Source organism: Hippopotamus amphibius, chromosome 3, assembly GCF_030028045.1.
Source record: "Hippopotamus amphibius kiboko isolate mHipAmp2 chromosome 3, mHipAmp2.hap2, whole genome shotgun sequence".
NCBI lineage: Eukaryota > Metazoa > Chordata > Mammalia > Artiodactyla > Hippopotamidae > Hippopotamus > Hippopotamus amphibius.
Window position 1 is genome coordinate 20,285,104 of NC_080188.1, and position 16,223 is coordinate 20,301,326.

The 16,223-nt window shown below is 38.1% G+C and overlaps 1 protein-coding gene across 11 annotated transcripts in view; it reads right to left on the reverse strand.

The window, feature by feature from the left end:
• The window catches only part of APBB2 (amyloid beta precursor protein binding family B member 2), a 360,089-nt gene that overhangs the window by 193,644 nt on the left and 150,222 nt on the right, over positions 1-16,223 (reverse strand). For all 11 annotated transcript variants that reach the window (XM_057729829.1, XM_057729823.1, XM_057729827.1 and 8 more), the window contains one exon: positions 703-771. In XM_057729829.1, coding sequence (XP_057585812.1) covers positions 703-721 — 19 coding nt within the window. In that variant the 5' untranslated portion in view covers positions 722-771. The remainder of the gene's footprint in view (positions 1-702; positions 772-16,223) is intronic.

Genomic DNA, 16,223 nt, shown 5'->3' on the forward strand with positions numbered 1-16,223 from the left:
TTTACTTACTTAAAAACTCAGAATTTGCTGAGTGGTATGTGTCCTAAAAATATATATAATCTACTCAGATTTATCTGCCACTTGCAGTCCTATATTATGTTTAATTCAAAATGTCACTGCAATTGCTTTTTTCTTATTATATTACTATGAGGCTAAGAATTAAATCCCACACCACTTGTAAGTAGACTAGCATCCATCACGACACAAAGAAAGGGGCATACAATAAAAGTAAGTTGCTTTTCTTATTAAGGGCTGAAATTAATCAGTATTAGATCCTGGGAGAATTCTGAAATGGAAGTATATTCTAGACAAACCCACAATGCCTAAGATGCTGTTTATGAAGACTCACCACCAATACCTTCTTTGTTCAAATTAAACAGTTCACAGGCTATAATGTGCAATGCTAGATGGCAAAATTTGACATAGTTTTAATTTTGTGTTATAGTCGACTAAAATCTTTTCACATTATGATATGAGTAGTCATGCAATTAATACATGAATGAAGTTAAGTTCAATTAATTCTTCTATCTTATTTTAAAGATCCACCTTTCTAGTACATTAGTGAAAAACAATAAAAAAGCAAAAACATGCTATTATAGTAAGTCACAAGTTTAACATCAAAACAATTACCTAGTATATATTTTTTAAAGTTTTAATAGTCAACTAGTACACTGCATTGAAACATGTGAAAGTGTATCTGACCTGGAAGTACTTCTGACATGGGTCACTGGACGTCAGCAATGGTGCAGGAGATAGGTTATAATCTGAAATCTGAAAAGAGAGATCATTTCAGAAATTAAAACCCCAAATAACAAAGCATGAAAGGAAAAAAGCATAGCATTGAAAATTCTTTTAAAAGCTGTTAAATATATTAAACAAATCTTGGCAGCTAATGTCCAAATTTGGTTTACTTATAGTTGGTCAAACCACTTTTGATTGAAATTTGAATTCCTGCTTAAACACATTTCCCACAGACATTTCTTGAGTTTTTTCCCATGCCAGGTTTATCTATCTATCTATCTATCTATCTATCTATCTATCTATCTATCTATCTATCTATCTATCTATCTCAAGTTTTCAATGCTTTACCTCAATAAGAACATACAATTCAGAAGCCAATAAAGAAAAAACTGGTAAATCTCACCACATAAAAATTTAAACCTTCTGTTAAGGAAAAAAAATGGCTTTAAACACAACAAAGACAAAAAACAAACTGAAAAAAAAATTCCTTACAAAAATTCCTTACAAAAAATTCCTTACAAAAAACAAACTGAAAAAAAAATTCCTTACAAAAAAAATTCCTTACAAAGACAAAAAACAAACTGAAAAAAAAATTCCTTACAAAGGAACGTATTTACAAAACAGAATCAGAGTCACCAACATGGAAAACAAACTTATAGTTACCAAAGGGAGAAGGCGGGGGAAGGATAAATTAGGAGTCTGGGATTAACAGATACATACTACTATATAGAAAATAGATAAACAAGGATCTACTATATAGCTCAAGGAACTATATTCAGCATCTTGAAATAAGCTATAATGAAAAAGAATCTGAAAGAGAATATATATATATATATAAACAGAATCACTTTTCTGTACACCTGAAACTCAACACTGTAAATCAACTATACTTCAATTAAAAAAAAAAAAGTTAACACCATAGATGACATAAAAGGGTAAATTTCCTTTACATAGAAAGAGCTCTTTGAAATTAAGAAAAATATAAACAACCCTGTAGGGAAATGAGCACAGGACAGAAACAAGCCCTAAGAGAAACACAAATGTCTAGTAAACATAAACAACTAACCTCACTCAAAACTGAAGAAAATGCAAATTTACATAACAATGACTTACTAATTTTCCTACAGCAGACTGCAAAGATTAACAAGCTTGATAACACATAATCTAAGGCAAGGACACTGGAAATAGAAATTTTCAGATCTTACTGGTGGGAGTAAAAACTGGCAAAACTCTTTGAAGGGCCATTTAGAAATACATGAGCAAAGCTGCTGTATAACAAAGGGAGTTCAACTCGAGGATGGATGATGCCGTAGAGGACTGGGACGGGGAGGGTGGGGGGGCAGTCGAGGGAGGGAGGGAATACGGGGATATGTGTATAAAAACAGATGATTGAACTTGGTGTACCCTCCCAAAAATAATAAATAAATTAATTAATTTAAAAAAAAAAAGAAATACACAAGCAAATTTAAAATGCATGGACCCTACTGCTCAGCAATTCCTTTCCTAAGAATTTATTTTACACATAAACTTACATAGACTCTATTGTTCTAAAAGCAAAAGGTTAGTAACAACCTAGCTGTTCATCAGTGGATAAGTGCTGCATTAAACCATGATGCAGCCATACAATGGAGTACTGTGTTGCCATTACAAAAAAAATGAATCAAATCTACATAAGCTGATAGGAAAAGGGCCTTAAGACACATCACAAAGAGGTAAATAATATGCATGATCGAATATGAGTAAAAATTTTAAAAGCATATGCATATATACATGTGTGGATGCATACACACATACATACTTGCATTTACACAGAAAATGTCTTAAAGGAATAATAAACAACCAGATACCCTGGTAAACTGCCAGTTTACCAAATTAGATACATAATAAGGAAAACTGAAAACAGACCTTGTTTTCAGTGGGTTGCTATCAGGAATGTCACTTAGAATAACAAATCATTATATTAATTCAAATGCGGATACTGCATGATTCCATTTATATAAAGTACAAAAACAGGAAAAACCTGTCTATTATGTCAAGATAGTGGTTTGTCCTGGAGGGCAGGAAAGGGGAAGAAGCAAGAAAGTACCCTCTGGGATGCTGTGATGGTAATATACATTCTTGATCTGGATGTGAAAATTCATCAGGATGTATCCTTATGTGCACATTTCTGTATGCTTACTCTACTTCCATGAGATGTTAAAAAAAAAAAGTTAAATGTTAATGGTTTTCTAAGGCATTATTCAAGTTGAGAAACTTTATATTTGCGAAGACAATTCTAATCTAACCTTTCCAAACTAGTAACCTTTAATGGGCGTTGCTTCCAACTTTATGATTCAGATAATGATCTGACAACCTGGTCTACTAGCCCACCATACATTTTTTAATTATATTTTCACATATTGTGGGTAAGGCTCATTACTCTGGTATAATTAAAAGGGTGGGCTTAATTTAAACTGTCCTGAAACAGCAAGAGATGTTTCCTCTATGCACCTTTGCTTCTGCCCTGTATCTTTCTCAACTCCTTAAAAGTATTTCACAATTCACTTTTCCTTTTTTTCAGTTTTTGTCTTCAGTATACCTTCAGTTATAAGCATAGCAGATGTGAGGTGATAGCTATCAAGGAAATGAATACCAATAACGTAGAAAGAAAGCTAAGAAAATGCTCATTTACAGGAGTATTCTGAAAAGGCTTGAACAAAAACTAAAAATTTGAGTATTTTAGTTTGTATTATACTTAAAATAAAACATTCCTTTTTCCCCAACACAAACTCTGATTTCTATAAACTTAAGAACTGGACATTTTGCTAATCACTTCCTTTTTTAAAAGCCCTGTGCTATTATTATCATGTGACCAATATTTAATCCTTACGTGCCATGAATTATGCTAGGAGCACAAAACACTTTGGTGAACCAAACACATTCTTCCCTCTTTCGGAACTTACAGACTAGCTGGGGAGATGGATATTAATCACAAAATTATTCAAATTGGTGTGTAAGCATATATGTTCTAGAGGAAAGGAATTCAGTTCTATGAGAAAACGCAGTGAAGGAACATGTAATACAGATAGACTGGAAAGTCCAGAAACACTCCCCTGAGAAAGTGAAATTTATGTTGCAATTTGCAGACTAAACAGGATTTAGCTGGATAAAGTTATTAAACACCTACTATGTGCAAGGTACTCCCTGGCCCTGGAGATGAAGCACAAATATGAAGAACTATTTTTCCCGAGGTGCTTATATCCTTGATGAATAAATCTAACGTAGTAAAACAGTTTCCAAGGACTTTGTAGCATGGATTAATTCTACATAAATAATAACCTGAGAAAGTATAAAAGCACTCAAGTATGGTTTTAAGAATATTCTACAGCTGGTAGCCACTAGGAGCAACATGGCACTACTAACACTTGGAAGGTACATTTTTAATTTTATTTAAGTATACAACTGACCCTTAAACAACACAGGTATGAACTCAGCTGATCCACTCAAACTCATTTATTTTTTAATTGTAAATACTGTAGTCCTACATGATCTATAGGATCAATGTGGGAATACAGTAGGACATTCATTCAGTCCCAGGTTGAATCCTGGGATGTGGAGGAAATGCTTAATCCAGTATTATTCAAGGGTCCACTGTAATTAATTTAAATATAAATTTATAAACTGATACTTGACTCTGGTGGAAACATTTAAGTAAGTTTGGAACTTCTGGGGTAGGTAAATCTACTTTTTCAACTATACACTTTATGATCAAGTACTTCCAATGAAAATTCTACATCTGAGTTGAGTGATTCTACATGCTGATTTGAAGTCGTGCATGAAAAAAATGTAAAATATCTCAATAATTTTAAAATATTGATTACATGTTGAAATGATAACCTGTTGAATATGAGTTAAATAAAATGCACTGTTAAAGTTAATTTTACCCATTTTTTAAAATGCGGGTACTAGAAAAAATCAAATTGAAGCACATCTGTGCTTCAAATTATATTTCTATTGGAAAAGCACTGATCTAGGGAAATGTAGATGGGTTCTGAACTTTTACCCTATTCACAATATTATCTACCTTTCCCATAAAGAGCAAAGAAAGGCAGAAAGGCTCCCTCAGCTGTAAAGCTAGAGGAGGTATACCAGCTTTCAGAGCAAGTGCCTCTGTTTCCATAAAAATCACATACTGAGTTGCAGACACCCAAGACTCAGGGTAGGCCACCACAAGCTCCACATTAAGCGTATAATTGTGGGAATTCCCTGGTGGTTCAATGGTTATAACTCAGCACTTTCACTGCCAGGGCCAGCGTTCAATCCCTGGTCGGGAAACTAAGATCCTGCAAGCTTAGGCACACAGCCAAAAAGAAAAAAAAAGGATATAACTGTGATTTCAAAACAAGAAAAAAAACTAAGTGAATCAATCTAGCAACAGGTTTCCCTTCCAGCAGCATTTTCACCTGTCCCATTTATGAAAATCCATAATGTTTATGTGCCTTGTGACAATGCCACTCGAGCTCAATGAATGTCCAACAGGACCACAGAGGAGCAGCCTAAGCAGAAATCACAAAAGCACTAGTAAACAAATAAAGAAGTGAACAAGTGTAAATTAAATGCCCACTTGCATTTTGGTTCAGTATAAGATGCTGTGTACTTTTCCCCTCCACTGGACATAAATATAAAAATTCAAAATTACATACACATATATTAGTTCAACATTTTATATGATAACAATCCAATCCTCAATGCCTTTATTTTTCTTAATATGACACCCCCGACCAAGAATGCTACAATAAATTATCTCACTATAATCAGGCCCTTATGTGTTCCATTTGCCTTAGTAACTGACTTCTTTTTATTTGTGATATTGTTTGTAATTTAGAATAAAAAAACTTTTCCCCTTATTTTTATTGTGTATTTTACCTTTTCTCAATTTGTAATTACACATTGTACCCAACAGCTTTCAAACAAGAAACAGATGACATATTCAAATTGAATATTTTGAGGAGGGTTTAATTAAAGGCCTATTAAAAAAAAAAAGTTGGCAGGGTAGGAAAACCACAAGAGAGAATGCAGACCCCAGGACTAGTAAGAGCAAGTTACCACTCCCGGTCTGAAGGAAGAGAGAGCTCCATGCAGTGTGGGCACTGCCCACCACCACTATGGAGGTTCACAGCCAGCTTTCAGCAACCTTGTGCAAAACTGGTGTCTTCTCCTGCTCTCACTGCCTGATCCTTTGGCTATAAGGATGGGAAATCATTCCTCAGAAAGCTAAAGTTGCGCTAACTCCTCTTTTTCCAAAAATAAATGAAACCTCACAAGTGTTCATCCATTCAGATCCAGCTCAAGTATTGCATCCTTGATAAAACGTTCTTTGAATTATGTATAAACACTATTATCCCATCACCAACCTTTCTAGGTACTTCTATTATTATACTTAACATGTGATGTTATATTTTTATTTTTATCTTTTTTCTCAACAGAGGGTAAATACCTTGAAGAGAGGACTGCTTTACTTATTTTTATTGTTTTAAATTGAGGTATAATTGACATAAGATTATATTTTCAGGTATATAACATAATTATCTGATATTTTTATATACTGCAAAATGATCACCACAATAGCTCCAGTTCACATCCCTCATCACACACAGTTACAAAACTTTTTCTGTCTTGTGATGAGAGCTTTCTATGTACTTTTAAAGGATGCCAGAGAAACAAAAGATATAAAATAAAAATAAGACAGGGACTTCCCTGGTGGCACAGTAGTTAAGAATCTGCCTGCCAATGCAGGGGACACTGGTTTGATCCCTGGTCCGGGAAGATCCCACATGCCACGGAGCAACTAAGCCCGTGCGCCACAACTACTGAGACTGCATTCTAGAGCCTGCGAGCCACAGCTACTGAAGCCCATGGGCCTAGAGCCCGGACTCCACAGCAAGAGAAGCCACCACAAGAAGACAGCACACCACAATGAAGAGTAGCCCCCAATGGCTGCAACTAGAGAAAGTCTGTGTGCAGCAACAGAGACCCAAAGCAGCCAATAAAAATAATTAATTAGAATAATTAAATACAAACTATTTTTTAAAAAGACAATTTCACGTTACCTGTCTTCCCCAAATACAGTAAAAAAAAAAAAAAAAAAAAAAAAAGGCTGACAAATTCCTCTCAATTTATTCGCTCTCTGTTCTTCTGTGCATTGCTTCTTTAGTACTTCGCCCGGTTCCATAATTCCTGTCCTGGCCTCAGTTTAATCCCTCCTGACACCTCCCCCCAGCTCCACCCCAGTTCCACCATGCCAGAATAACACTGCTCTGTTCACAATCACTCCCAAAGCAAAGGCCTCCAGAATAAAATTCTTTCAGACACTGACAAGCTAACACCCAGTTGATTCTAGAACCTCTCATTTACTCAAATCTTTCATTAGCTTCAAACAGCTACCTTCCAGAAAACTCTAACCCAACACAATCCTTGCTATAACACTCCCTTGCTATGACAAGTATTTTATAATATCCCCTTTGCTATGTGGAAGTGAAATTCATAGGTAATATAACCTATCTACACACATAAATTCTAGAAAAGGAGAAACAAAGGGGGAGAGATACCTTTCAGTAAGCAAATTCTTGGGCCTAACTATGCTAGTGGTTCTAACAAACAGTCATTGAATGTCGCACCTACGGGAGAATCAGTGTGAGCGCTACAGCTACAAATGCAAACTGGCAGAAGCAGAATTTTGTGCTGTCGACCTTGATACAATTTGTACTTCTGTCAATGATGTCAATTTCAAAATGAACAATTCTAAGAAAATTCAAATATTAAATACAATTATCTTTCCGTTAGGAGTTTCTACTTCTGAATATATAGTATGTATTAAAGCCATAAAAAAATACTTTATATTTAGGACTTCTGGCTCAGATCACTCTAAGCACGTTGTTCACCGACACAAATATCTGGTAGAATGTCTATAAGCTTTGCAGAGTTAAGACAGTATCGCACAGGATTGTCCTGGGTACTGCAAGACACTTATTGTCCCTGGTCTCCACCCAAAAAATACAAGTAGTGGACCCCTTCCCTAAGAGGTGTTCTAGACACTGGCCAACCCTCTAACTTTGAACATTACAACCTCAGCACGGAGTTCTCTCTTCCTCTTTTTTTTTTTTTTTTTTAAATTTCTTTCATTTATTGGCTGCGTTAAGTTTTCGCTGCTGCGCACGGGCTTTCTGTAGTTGCGGAGAGCGGGGGCTGCTCTTCGTTGTGGTGCGAGCGCTCCTCATTGCTATGGCTTCTCTTGTTGCAGAGCACAGGCCTCTAGGCACGTGGGCCTCAGTAGTTGCGGCACGTGGGCTCAGTAGTTGTGGCTCATGGGCTCAGCTGCTCCACAATATGTGGGATCTTCCCAGACCAGGGCTTGAACCCGTGTTCCCGCATTAGCCGGCAGATTCGTAACCACTGCGCCACGAGGGAAGCCCCGTCTCTTCCTATTTTTAACTCATTCAGCACTTTGGTCCTACGTGATCCTGAACCAAGACTTAATGTCTGAACCATGTCTTATTCACCTGCAAATGGCAGTTACCATCAATCTGACAGTCACTACGAGCAGCAAATGAGACATGGTAGGTTGCTGGCTTGCTTTGCTTAGTGCCTGGCAAATGCTGAACATTCATGAATGCTAACTGCTCTTACTATTATTTTTTCTTACACACAGGACCTGTTTTCTCAACAAGGTTGTAAGCTTTCTAAAGAAAAGCAAAGTGTCTTGGAGATCTTTGCACATCCATCGTAAGTTCTCGATAAACCTTGGTGGTCCATAGTCTCCACCTTCTCTCCCTGGCCCAACTTGCCCTCTTGTGAAAATGTTGACAGATAATAAATAAGCTGAGTCCAAGAATGGAGCAAAGAACTGTAGTTACAATGGAAACCTCCTTTCTGCCATTACTGAAATCTCTTCTGCACCTGCCAAGCACAGAAAGGGCTGTCAAAAAACAGTCATCTTACCCTTGCTGTTGAAAACGTACAGGGTTGTATTTGTCAATAAACACTTTTACAGTAGGTATTGCATTTGAGGATGAGACCTATCTCCAAATTCACACTGATTCAGTTTTAAAGGTTTTAGACACTTCTCCCTAAAGAAAGTAATCTCTGGGCTTCCTAGGTGGCGCAGTGGTTGAGAATCTGCCTGCCAATACAGGGGACAAGGGTTAGATCCCTGCTCCAGGAAGATCCCACATGCCGTGGAGCAACTAAGCCCGTGCGCCACAACTACTGAGCCTGTGCTTTAGAGCCTGTGAGCCACAACTATTGAGCCCATTTGCTGCAACTACTGAAGCCCACACGCCTAGAGCCCATGCTCTGCAACAAGAGAAGCCATGGCAATGAGGAGCCCATGCACCACAACACAGAGTAGCTCTCACTCACCACACTAAAAAGAAAGCCTGCACACAGCAAAGAAGACCCAACACAGCCAATAAAATAAATAAATGAATAAATTTATTAAAAAAGGGAAGTAATCTCTATTGCACGAGCTATACAATGCAGGAGCCGCAGCAGATGCCCAGGGTTCCTTCTAGCACCAACAGCATGTAACATTCACCAAGCACTTACTGGATTGGCCAAAAAGATCGTTTGGGTTTTGTGTACAATGTTGTGAAAAACCCGAACGAACTTTTTGGCCAACCCAATACTATGTGCCCGGCATTGTGCTAAGTGGGTACTCTATAAGGAGGGTTGGGTAACCTGCCCAAGGTTACTGGGGAGGAAAGTGACAGAGCTGGTATCAGGACCCACATCTGTTTGCCTCCAAAGACCAGGCTCATAACCCCTCTGCCATGTTTCTCAGGACTCTTTCTCTTGAAGTTGACTCAAGTCACCTGAATTAATTAATTCTGCAAGATAATTCTTGCCACATTATTATTCTTTTGAAGTTTATGTCCAACATTCCGATACACAGGTAAACTGAAAACAAAGGGACTCTCAAAAAAATTAAACCCAACCCCCCCCTCCACCCCCCCCCCAAAACCCCCAAATAACCAAAAAACGAAGGCGACTCTCAATTGTTTGGAGGTTCTAGCAGGGGAGCGCAGCTACTCGTATACCCTTGACCGAAGAACGGTCCTCCTCTATCGGGGAAGGTCGTCCTCTTCGACCGAGCGCGCAGCTTTGGGAGGGACGCACATGGAGCGGTGAGGGAGGAAGGGGACACCCGCCTAGCCAGCCAGATCAGCCGAATCAACCCTGGCGATCAATGGGGTGACAGATGTCGCAGCCAGATCGCCCTCACATCCGCGACTCTCAATTGTTGGCAAGCAAAACCTAAGTCCTTTTTTTCCTTATAGTTCAAGACAGCAAAATAGAGTACAATTAAGAACAAGTGTATAGGGCTTCCCTGGTGGCGCAGTGGTTAAGAAGCCACCTGCCAATGCAGGGGACACAGGTTCGAGCCCTGGTCCGGGAACATCCCACATGCCAAGGAGCAACTAAGCCCGTGTGCCACAACTGCTGAGCCTGTGCTCTAGAGCTCACAAGCCACAACTACTGAGCCTATGTGCTACAACTACTGAAGCCCACGTGCCTAGAGCCCGTGCTCCACAACAAGAGAAGCCACCGCAATAAGAAGCCAGTGCACCGCAATGAAGAGTAGCCCCCATTCTCAGCAACTGAAGAAAGCCCGTGTGCAGCAACAAAGACCCACCACAGCCAATAAATAAATAAATAAATTTATTAAAAAAAAAAAAGTGTGTAAATTGTATCTCATGCTGCAGGTGGGTTCTAAAATCAGAAAATGAGGCAAAACTCGACAATAGTCAAAATTACTTTTAAAAATCCTTTAAATTGCCTTACCACAATACACAATTTCCATTAAACAATTAAAGTGTGTGCAATTTTATGATGCATACACAATAAAGAGTATTTAATAAGTATGTATATGCAAATTTTTATTTCAGCATTTTGTTTTTCCACACAGAAGAGAGGTGTGACATATAATATCTCACACTATGGGAATAAACTTGATTTTTTTTTTAATTTGAGATATAATTACTGGTAATAATTTCTTGCCATCTGCATACCTGGGTGCTGTTAAGAATCACTGTTCTGGAAAAGCCTAAATTTACCACTTCTACAACTTCAAATAGAGAGGGAAAAGTTGCCACAATAAATGTATAGGAACTAATCCTATCACCAACATCTATATCTTAAGCAAAAACACTTAAAAAGCTAACATCACAAATCAACCTCTTTATCTTACTTGAGTCAATGTTCTCAAAGCCAGATTTTAAAAGCAACTCCAAGAACAAAGAAAAATAAACACACAGGGAAAACCATGCTTCTTGAGCTATATCCCTGGGGAAAACATCAACTAGAAAAGAAATATTTTCAAGACAAAACAATAAATGTAGGTTTTTCCATTTACAAACTACCTTTATAACTCTTAAGAAAATTTTTATGCTCCCCCTACAAACATACTTGATCCCCATTTTTCATATTTCAAAGGCCTACCCTCTGCAGCTGACAAATGACAGCAATGTTTAATGCTTCCAAGAAGTGCCAACTTAAAATATGCTGCTGGATAGCTGCATTGATGGCCTCACTCAACATACAACTTCTCTGTATCCTCGCCCTCTGCTCTGTCGCTTTGCAGTCCCTTTTCACTGACTCTGGCCTTGCTATGTCACTCTCTTTGGTCAACTGGAGGTTAGCAAGTGGGATGGCACAGAAGCTCGAAAAGCAAAGCCCATTTCCAGCCCCCTGAGAAAGATATGATCTGCAGCACTGCCACGAGAACATGCCCAGGCTGGCCCGTTGGAAGGATGTTGGAGACTTGGGTAGGATACTTGAGTCCTCTTGGCCAAGGCCACTGATATCAGCCTAAGCCAGCTGACCATCAGATATGTGGGAGAGCCCTGCAGAGATCTGCAACTATACCTGCAGCTGACTGCAAGCACATGAGTGAACCTAGCAAAGGCTATAAGGACTCATCCATCCTGTAGAAACTAATGGCTATTGGTTAAGCCACTAGATTTTGGGGTGTTTGTTACACAGCAGTTTTGTGGCAACACAAAAATGATAACACTAACTATGCCCACAGCAACCAAAATGAGATAACAGAAGAGCCATTGGGATTAAACCTGCATTGATCCAGGGGACGTATGACGCTATGTGAGGATCCTGCTTCAGGGAATCAAGTTCTTTCTTGGAGATTTACACCCTCCCTCAGTTACACAGGGCTGTCTTGATCAATACAGGCTGCATCTTTGGTTTCTACAGTTGTTCATCCACAACACGCAACCATTTACACATCGCACATCAGAATATTCTGTTTCAGCAAATTTTAGGAATTTGTCATAAGGACATATAAGCACCGTTATTTCTACTAGGAACAAGTTAAATGTCCATTAATAAGAGGCTGATTTAATGTATACAATGGAATAGTATGCATCACTTATCTAAAAGTGAGGATATTTCTATAGTTATATAGAAAGATCTCTACTAAATATTAAATGAAAAACTAACAATAAAACAGGATGATCAACATACTGGCATTTCACGCACAGTGCGTTCAACTTTTCTGTATGTTTGAAAATTACAATAAAAAGTTGGAATAAAGGCAGCATGTATAGTGTAATTCTTTTGTAAATTTCTAAAAATATTTTTATGGTAAAATAAAACACAGATTTGGGAAATCACACAAAACTAATAGTTTATTATTATAAAGGAAACACTCTTATAACTACCACCCAGATCAAGAAACACACTTTTCTAGCCAACTCAAAATGCCCTCCATGAATTTCCTCTTTTCCTCTAAAAGGAAACTATCTTGAACTTATTGTATTCACTTCCTTGTGTTTCTTTATGATATCATTACCCAAGGTTACAACTCTGGTGAATACAGTTAATCCCTGTCCATTTTTAAAAATGTGATATGTATTTTAAGTTAGGTTTACTCTACGTCCCCCATCGTCCTTCTCTTTATCTTACAATTTATTCATTAGAGACTCTGGGCTGCTTGAGCTGCGGTGTTTCCACAGCATGAATTCTGCTGATTACATATTCATGATGCAGGTGAACACATTCCTCCACCCTCCGAATTTCCTGCAAATGTGCAGCTGGATTCAGAGGCTTGAAAAAACTGAGATTCAATCCGTTTGGTTGTATGATCTTTCATAAGGAGGTTTTCCTAGTTTTCTTGGGTTTCTAAGGTCAGGCTCTATTGTGGCTCAATGCCCGCATCCGTTAACTCAACGTGGGTTGCAAAACAATGACAGTCTAATTCTCTCATTTCGTTTTCATTTACCGGGTGGAAGAAAATTTAGGAAGTGCCTCTCCTCTGGGATAGCTACTACGTGGTTATCCAGGGATCCGTTCATACAAGAAAGGCAGGGTAAATAGACACTTGGTTCTTTCTTGACTACTTTTAAGACAATGAATTGGTGTTCCATTAACCTCAGGTAACCAATAATTTTTTTTTCTTATCATCAACCTTCACAGATTTAAACATATTTGCAATTCTTATTTTTGAAGCTCTAATTGACCCATGCCAGTAGAAGCCTCTTCAAGTTGGCTCCTGAATCCTTTTGACATGGTCCTAATAATCTTTGCTAACTTCCTTGCTAGCTATTATCTTGAGATATCCAGGCTCATCTTCTATCTCTCCAGTTATTTTCGTTGTTTAAAGCTCACTCTTTAGGAGATCCCTTAGGAAGATTTCATAGGAACAATATTTCCTCCTCTCACCTATTGCTAGACATAAAAAATACAGGCTCACATTTTCTTTTCCAGGAGGACTTTAAACACGTTATTCTGTTTCCTTCCGACATAAAGAGTTTCTGTCGAAAAGTCTGAGAACAATCTAATTCTTTTGTTGCTGTTTTTCTCTTTTTTTCTAGATACCCGAAGGACTTTGCTTTTTCTTATTTTTAATCCAGTAATTTTACTAAAATGTCTTGGCATTGGTTGTTCTAGGTTAATATCCTAAAATACATGATTTGTCCTTTAAAAATTCAGTCTAAAATTTTTTTTTCAGGAAAATTTTCTTGAAATACAGTATTTGTATCGTTCCCTTGCTTCAGTTTTCTTTTCCTAGTATGATATGTTTGATCTTCTTTTCCTATTTTTAATATTTTCTCAAATTTTATTTCTTTCTTCATTTCCTTTCCTTTTTTTTTTTTGAACTCTGAGATATAACTGACAATAAAGTGCATATATTTAAAGTGCACAATGTGATATTTTTTTTCTCATTAGTAATGTATATATGGCAATCCCAATCTCCCAATTCATCCTTCATATCCTCCTTTTACCTTTGATTTGTCTTAGGGCAGAATTTGTGGTATTTATTTGATTTTGTGTTCCATCTAAGAATTTATTTCTAAAGTGATTTTTAAAAATTTCTAATTCTTTAAGTTCTGTCATCTCATCTGAGATTTTTCTAATTCAGACGTATGCTGTTCTTTCATGACTTGGATAACTTTTAATAATTTCTTTTTCTTTTGAAATAATATATTAGTTTTATTTTTTTTAAGCATATCTTTCTGGCATGTTTTCATTGTCTATAAGGGTATAACTGCGTTTCCTTTTTTTCTTTTTAACACTAAGTCTGTATGGGGTTTAATCTTATTAGTGCTCTGTAGTTTTATAAAATTTCATGTAAGTGCAGAACACTGGCAAGGTTAATAAATAGCTCATAAAGGAATGAACAGACAAGTTTATCAGAATGTTAACAGCAGTAATCTCTGGGTGGTAGGATTTAGAAAAGTATCTTCCTTTTTCATATGTTGCTGAGTTGTGTAAATTTTTCAATAATGAGTATGAAGTGTTTTCATATTCAGAGCAAATGAGTTATTTTCAATTTGAAAGAAATAAAGTGTGCACATGAAGATATACATACACACACAGCATGTATCTTTTAAAATAAGTAAAGAAACAGCAAGCAACCCATCCCATTCCCCGCCCCGCACTGCATACGTCTCCTATTCATAAATGAAGGCCCTGGGGTAAATGGTGATAGGGCTAAGTTTTACTAAGGAAGACTAGTTTAGGGTTTGTGAAAAGGAAGACAGCCACCACCCATCTGCTTTCCATGCTATATTTGACAGATTTTACTCTGCAGCTCAGAAAACATGTTAATAGGACTTCTCATGGTGAGAGGAAGGGATTAAAAAAGCAAAGAACCCTGTTGTGATGGTTTGGCACTATATGAAAATGGCTCACAGTGCCTGCAATTCATGGAACAAAGATAACATCTTCTCATAAATCTATACTCCGAGACATTCCAAATATATACCCGAGAAACGCCGACGGCGGTGACAGCAAAGCATCAAACAGAACAATCCCAAACGAGAATGAGATGAAGCCTTAATGTGCTTAACTGGGCCTTCATATATCTATTAGAGAAAACATAAGAGATGAACTGCCTCATAAAGCAGATGGTCTTCTCCAGCTCTTTTTTTTTTTTTTTTTAAACAAGATAATTAAAGGAAATGAAAGAGCAAGGATCTTGTTAAATTGGCCAAGGAAAATGATTTCATCTCAAGTAGAAAGCGTGAGTTTTTGAAGAAAGGACTTCCAAGTTTCCCCACAGAGCTGACACAGGTCATCTGGTAGTGCCCACACCAGAAAGGGAAGCCCTTCCGAGGGCAGCTGCCTCCTCGGCAGCATGAACAGCCTGGCAGGCCCCAGTACGGGAGGCAGGAGGGAAGGCTGGGGGGCGACCATGGCCCTGTTGAAAGAGCACTGGAACGGGGAGTCAGAACACGTGGGATCTGACGTCTTGATCTGTGATTCTGAGGAATCCTGTTAATTTTTCTCAGAGAAACCCATCATTCATCTCCCTCTCCTATCTCGACAGCGAGAACAAAGCAGGTAACGAGAACACTCTCTGTGGGACAGAGACCCCAAAAGACCACAAGTGCAAGATTATTAGTTGATAATGAAATTTTGTTTCAGTTGCTAATATAAAAGCCCACTGTGCAATGTTGCTGTGAATTAAAAATCAGAGGAAGGGAAATGAGGGTTCAGGTGTTTTGAACCCAGGGGAGGAAGAGACGATGTCCATGTCCGTTCTCCTCTAAGCTCTGAGGCACGTTATGGAGGGAAAGGAGAGGCAGATAAAACTATACCACAAAAGCAACTCAAGATTCCACACCAGATTCTTGACCGAGACAGTGATAAGAGCCAAGGGTCTTCTATGGTTTGGCTGGGATTCACCCAGAACAGGCTATGCCCTCAAATGTCACCAGGGGTGGCTTGCCTACTGAGTGTGAATTTCTAACCAAAGCTCCGGGGATAACATTAAGCCCTGGGTAACATGAAGTAACTAACAATTGTTGAAGGCTCCCTCTGAACTAAACACACACAGTGTGCCCAATCTCTCTCAGACCTCACAAGCTCTAGGAGGTGGGCACCATTATTCTCCTCCTTTCACCAGCAGGACACGGAGCTACATCAAGGTCAAGCCACTTGCAAAACATCAAGCAGCGAATAAGTGGCAGGGCTCAGGCTCCAAACCT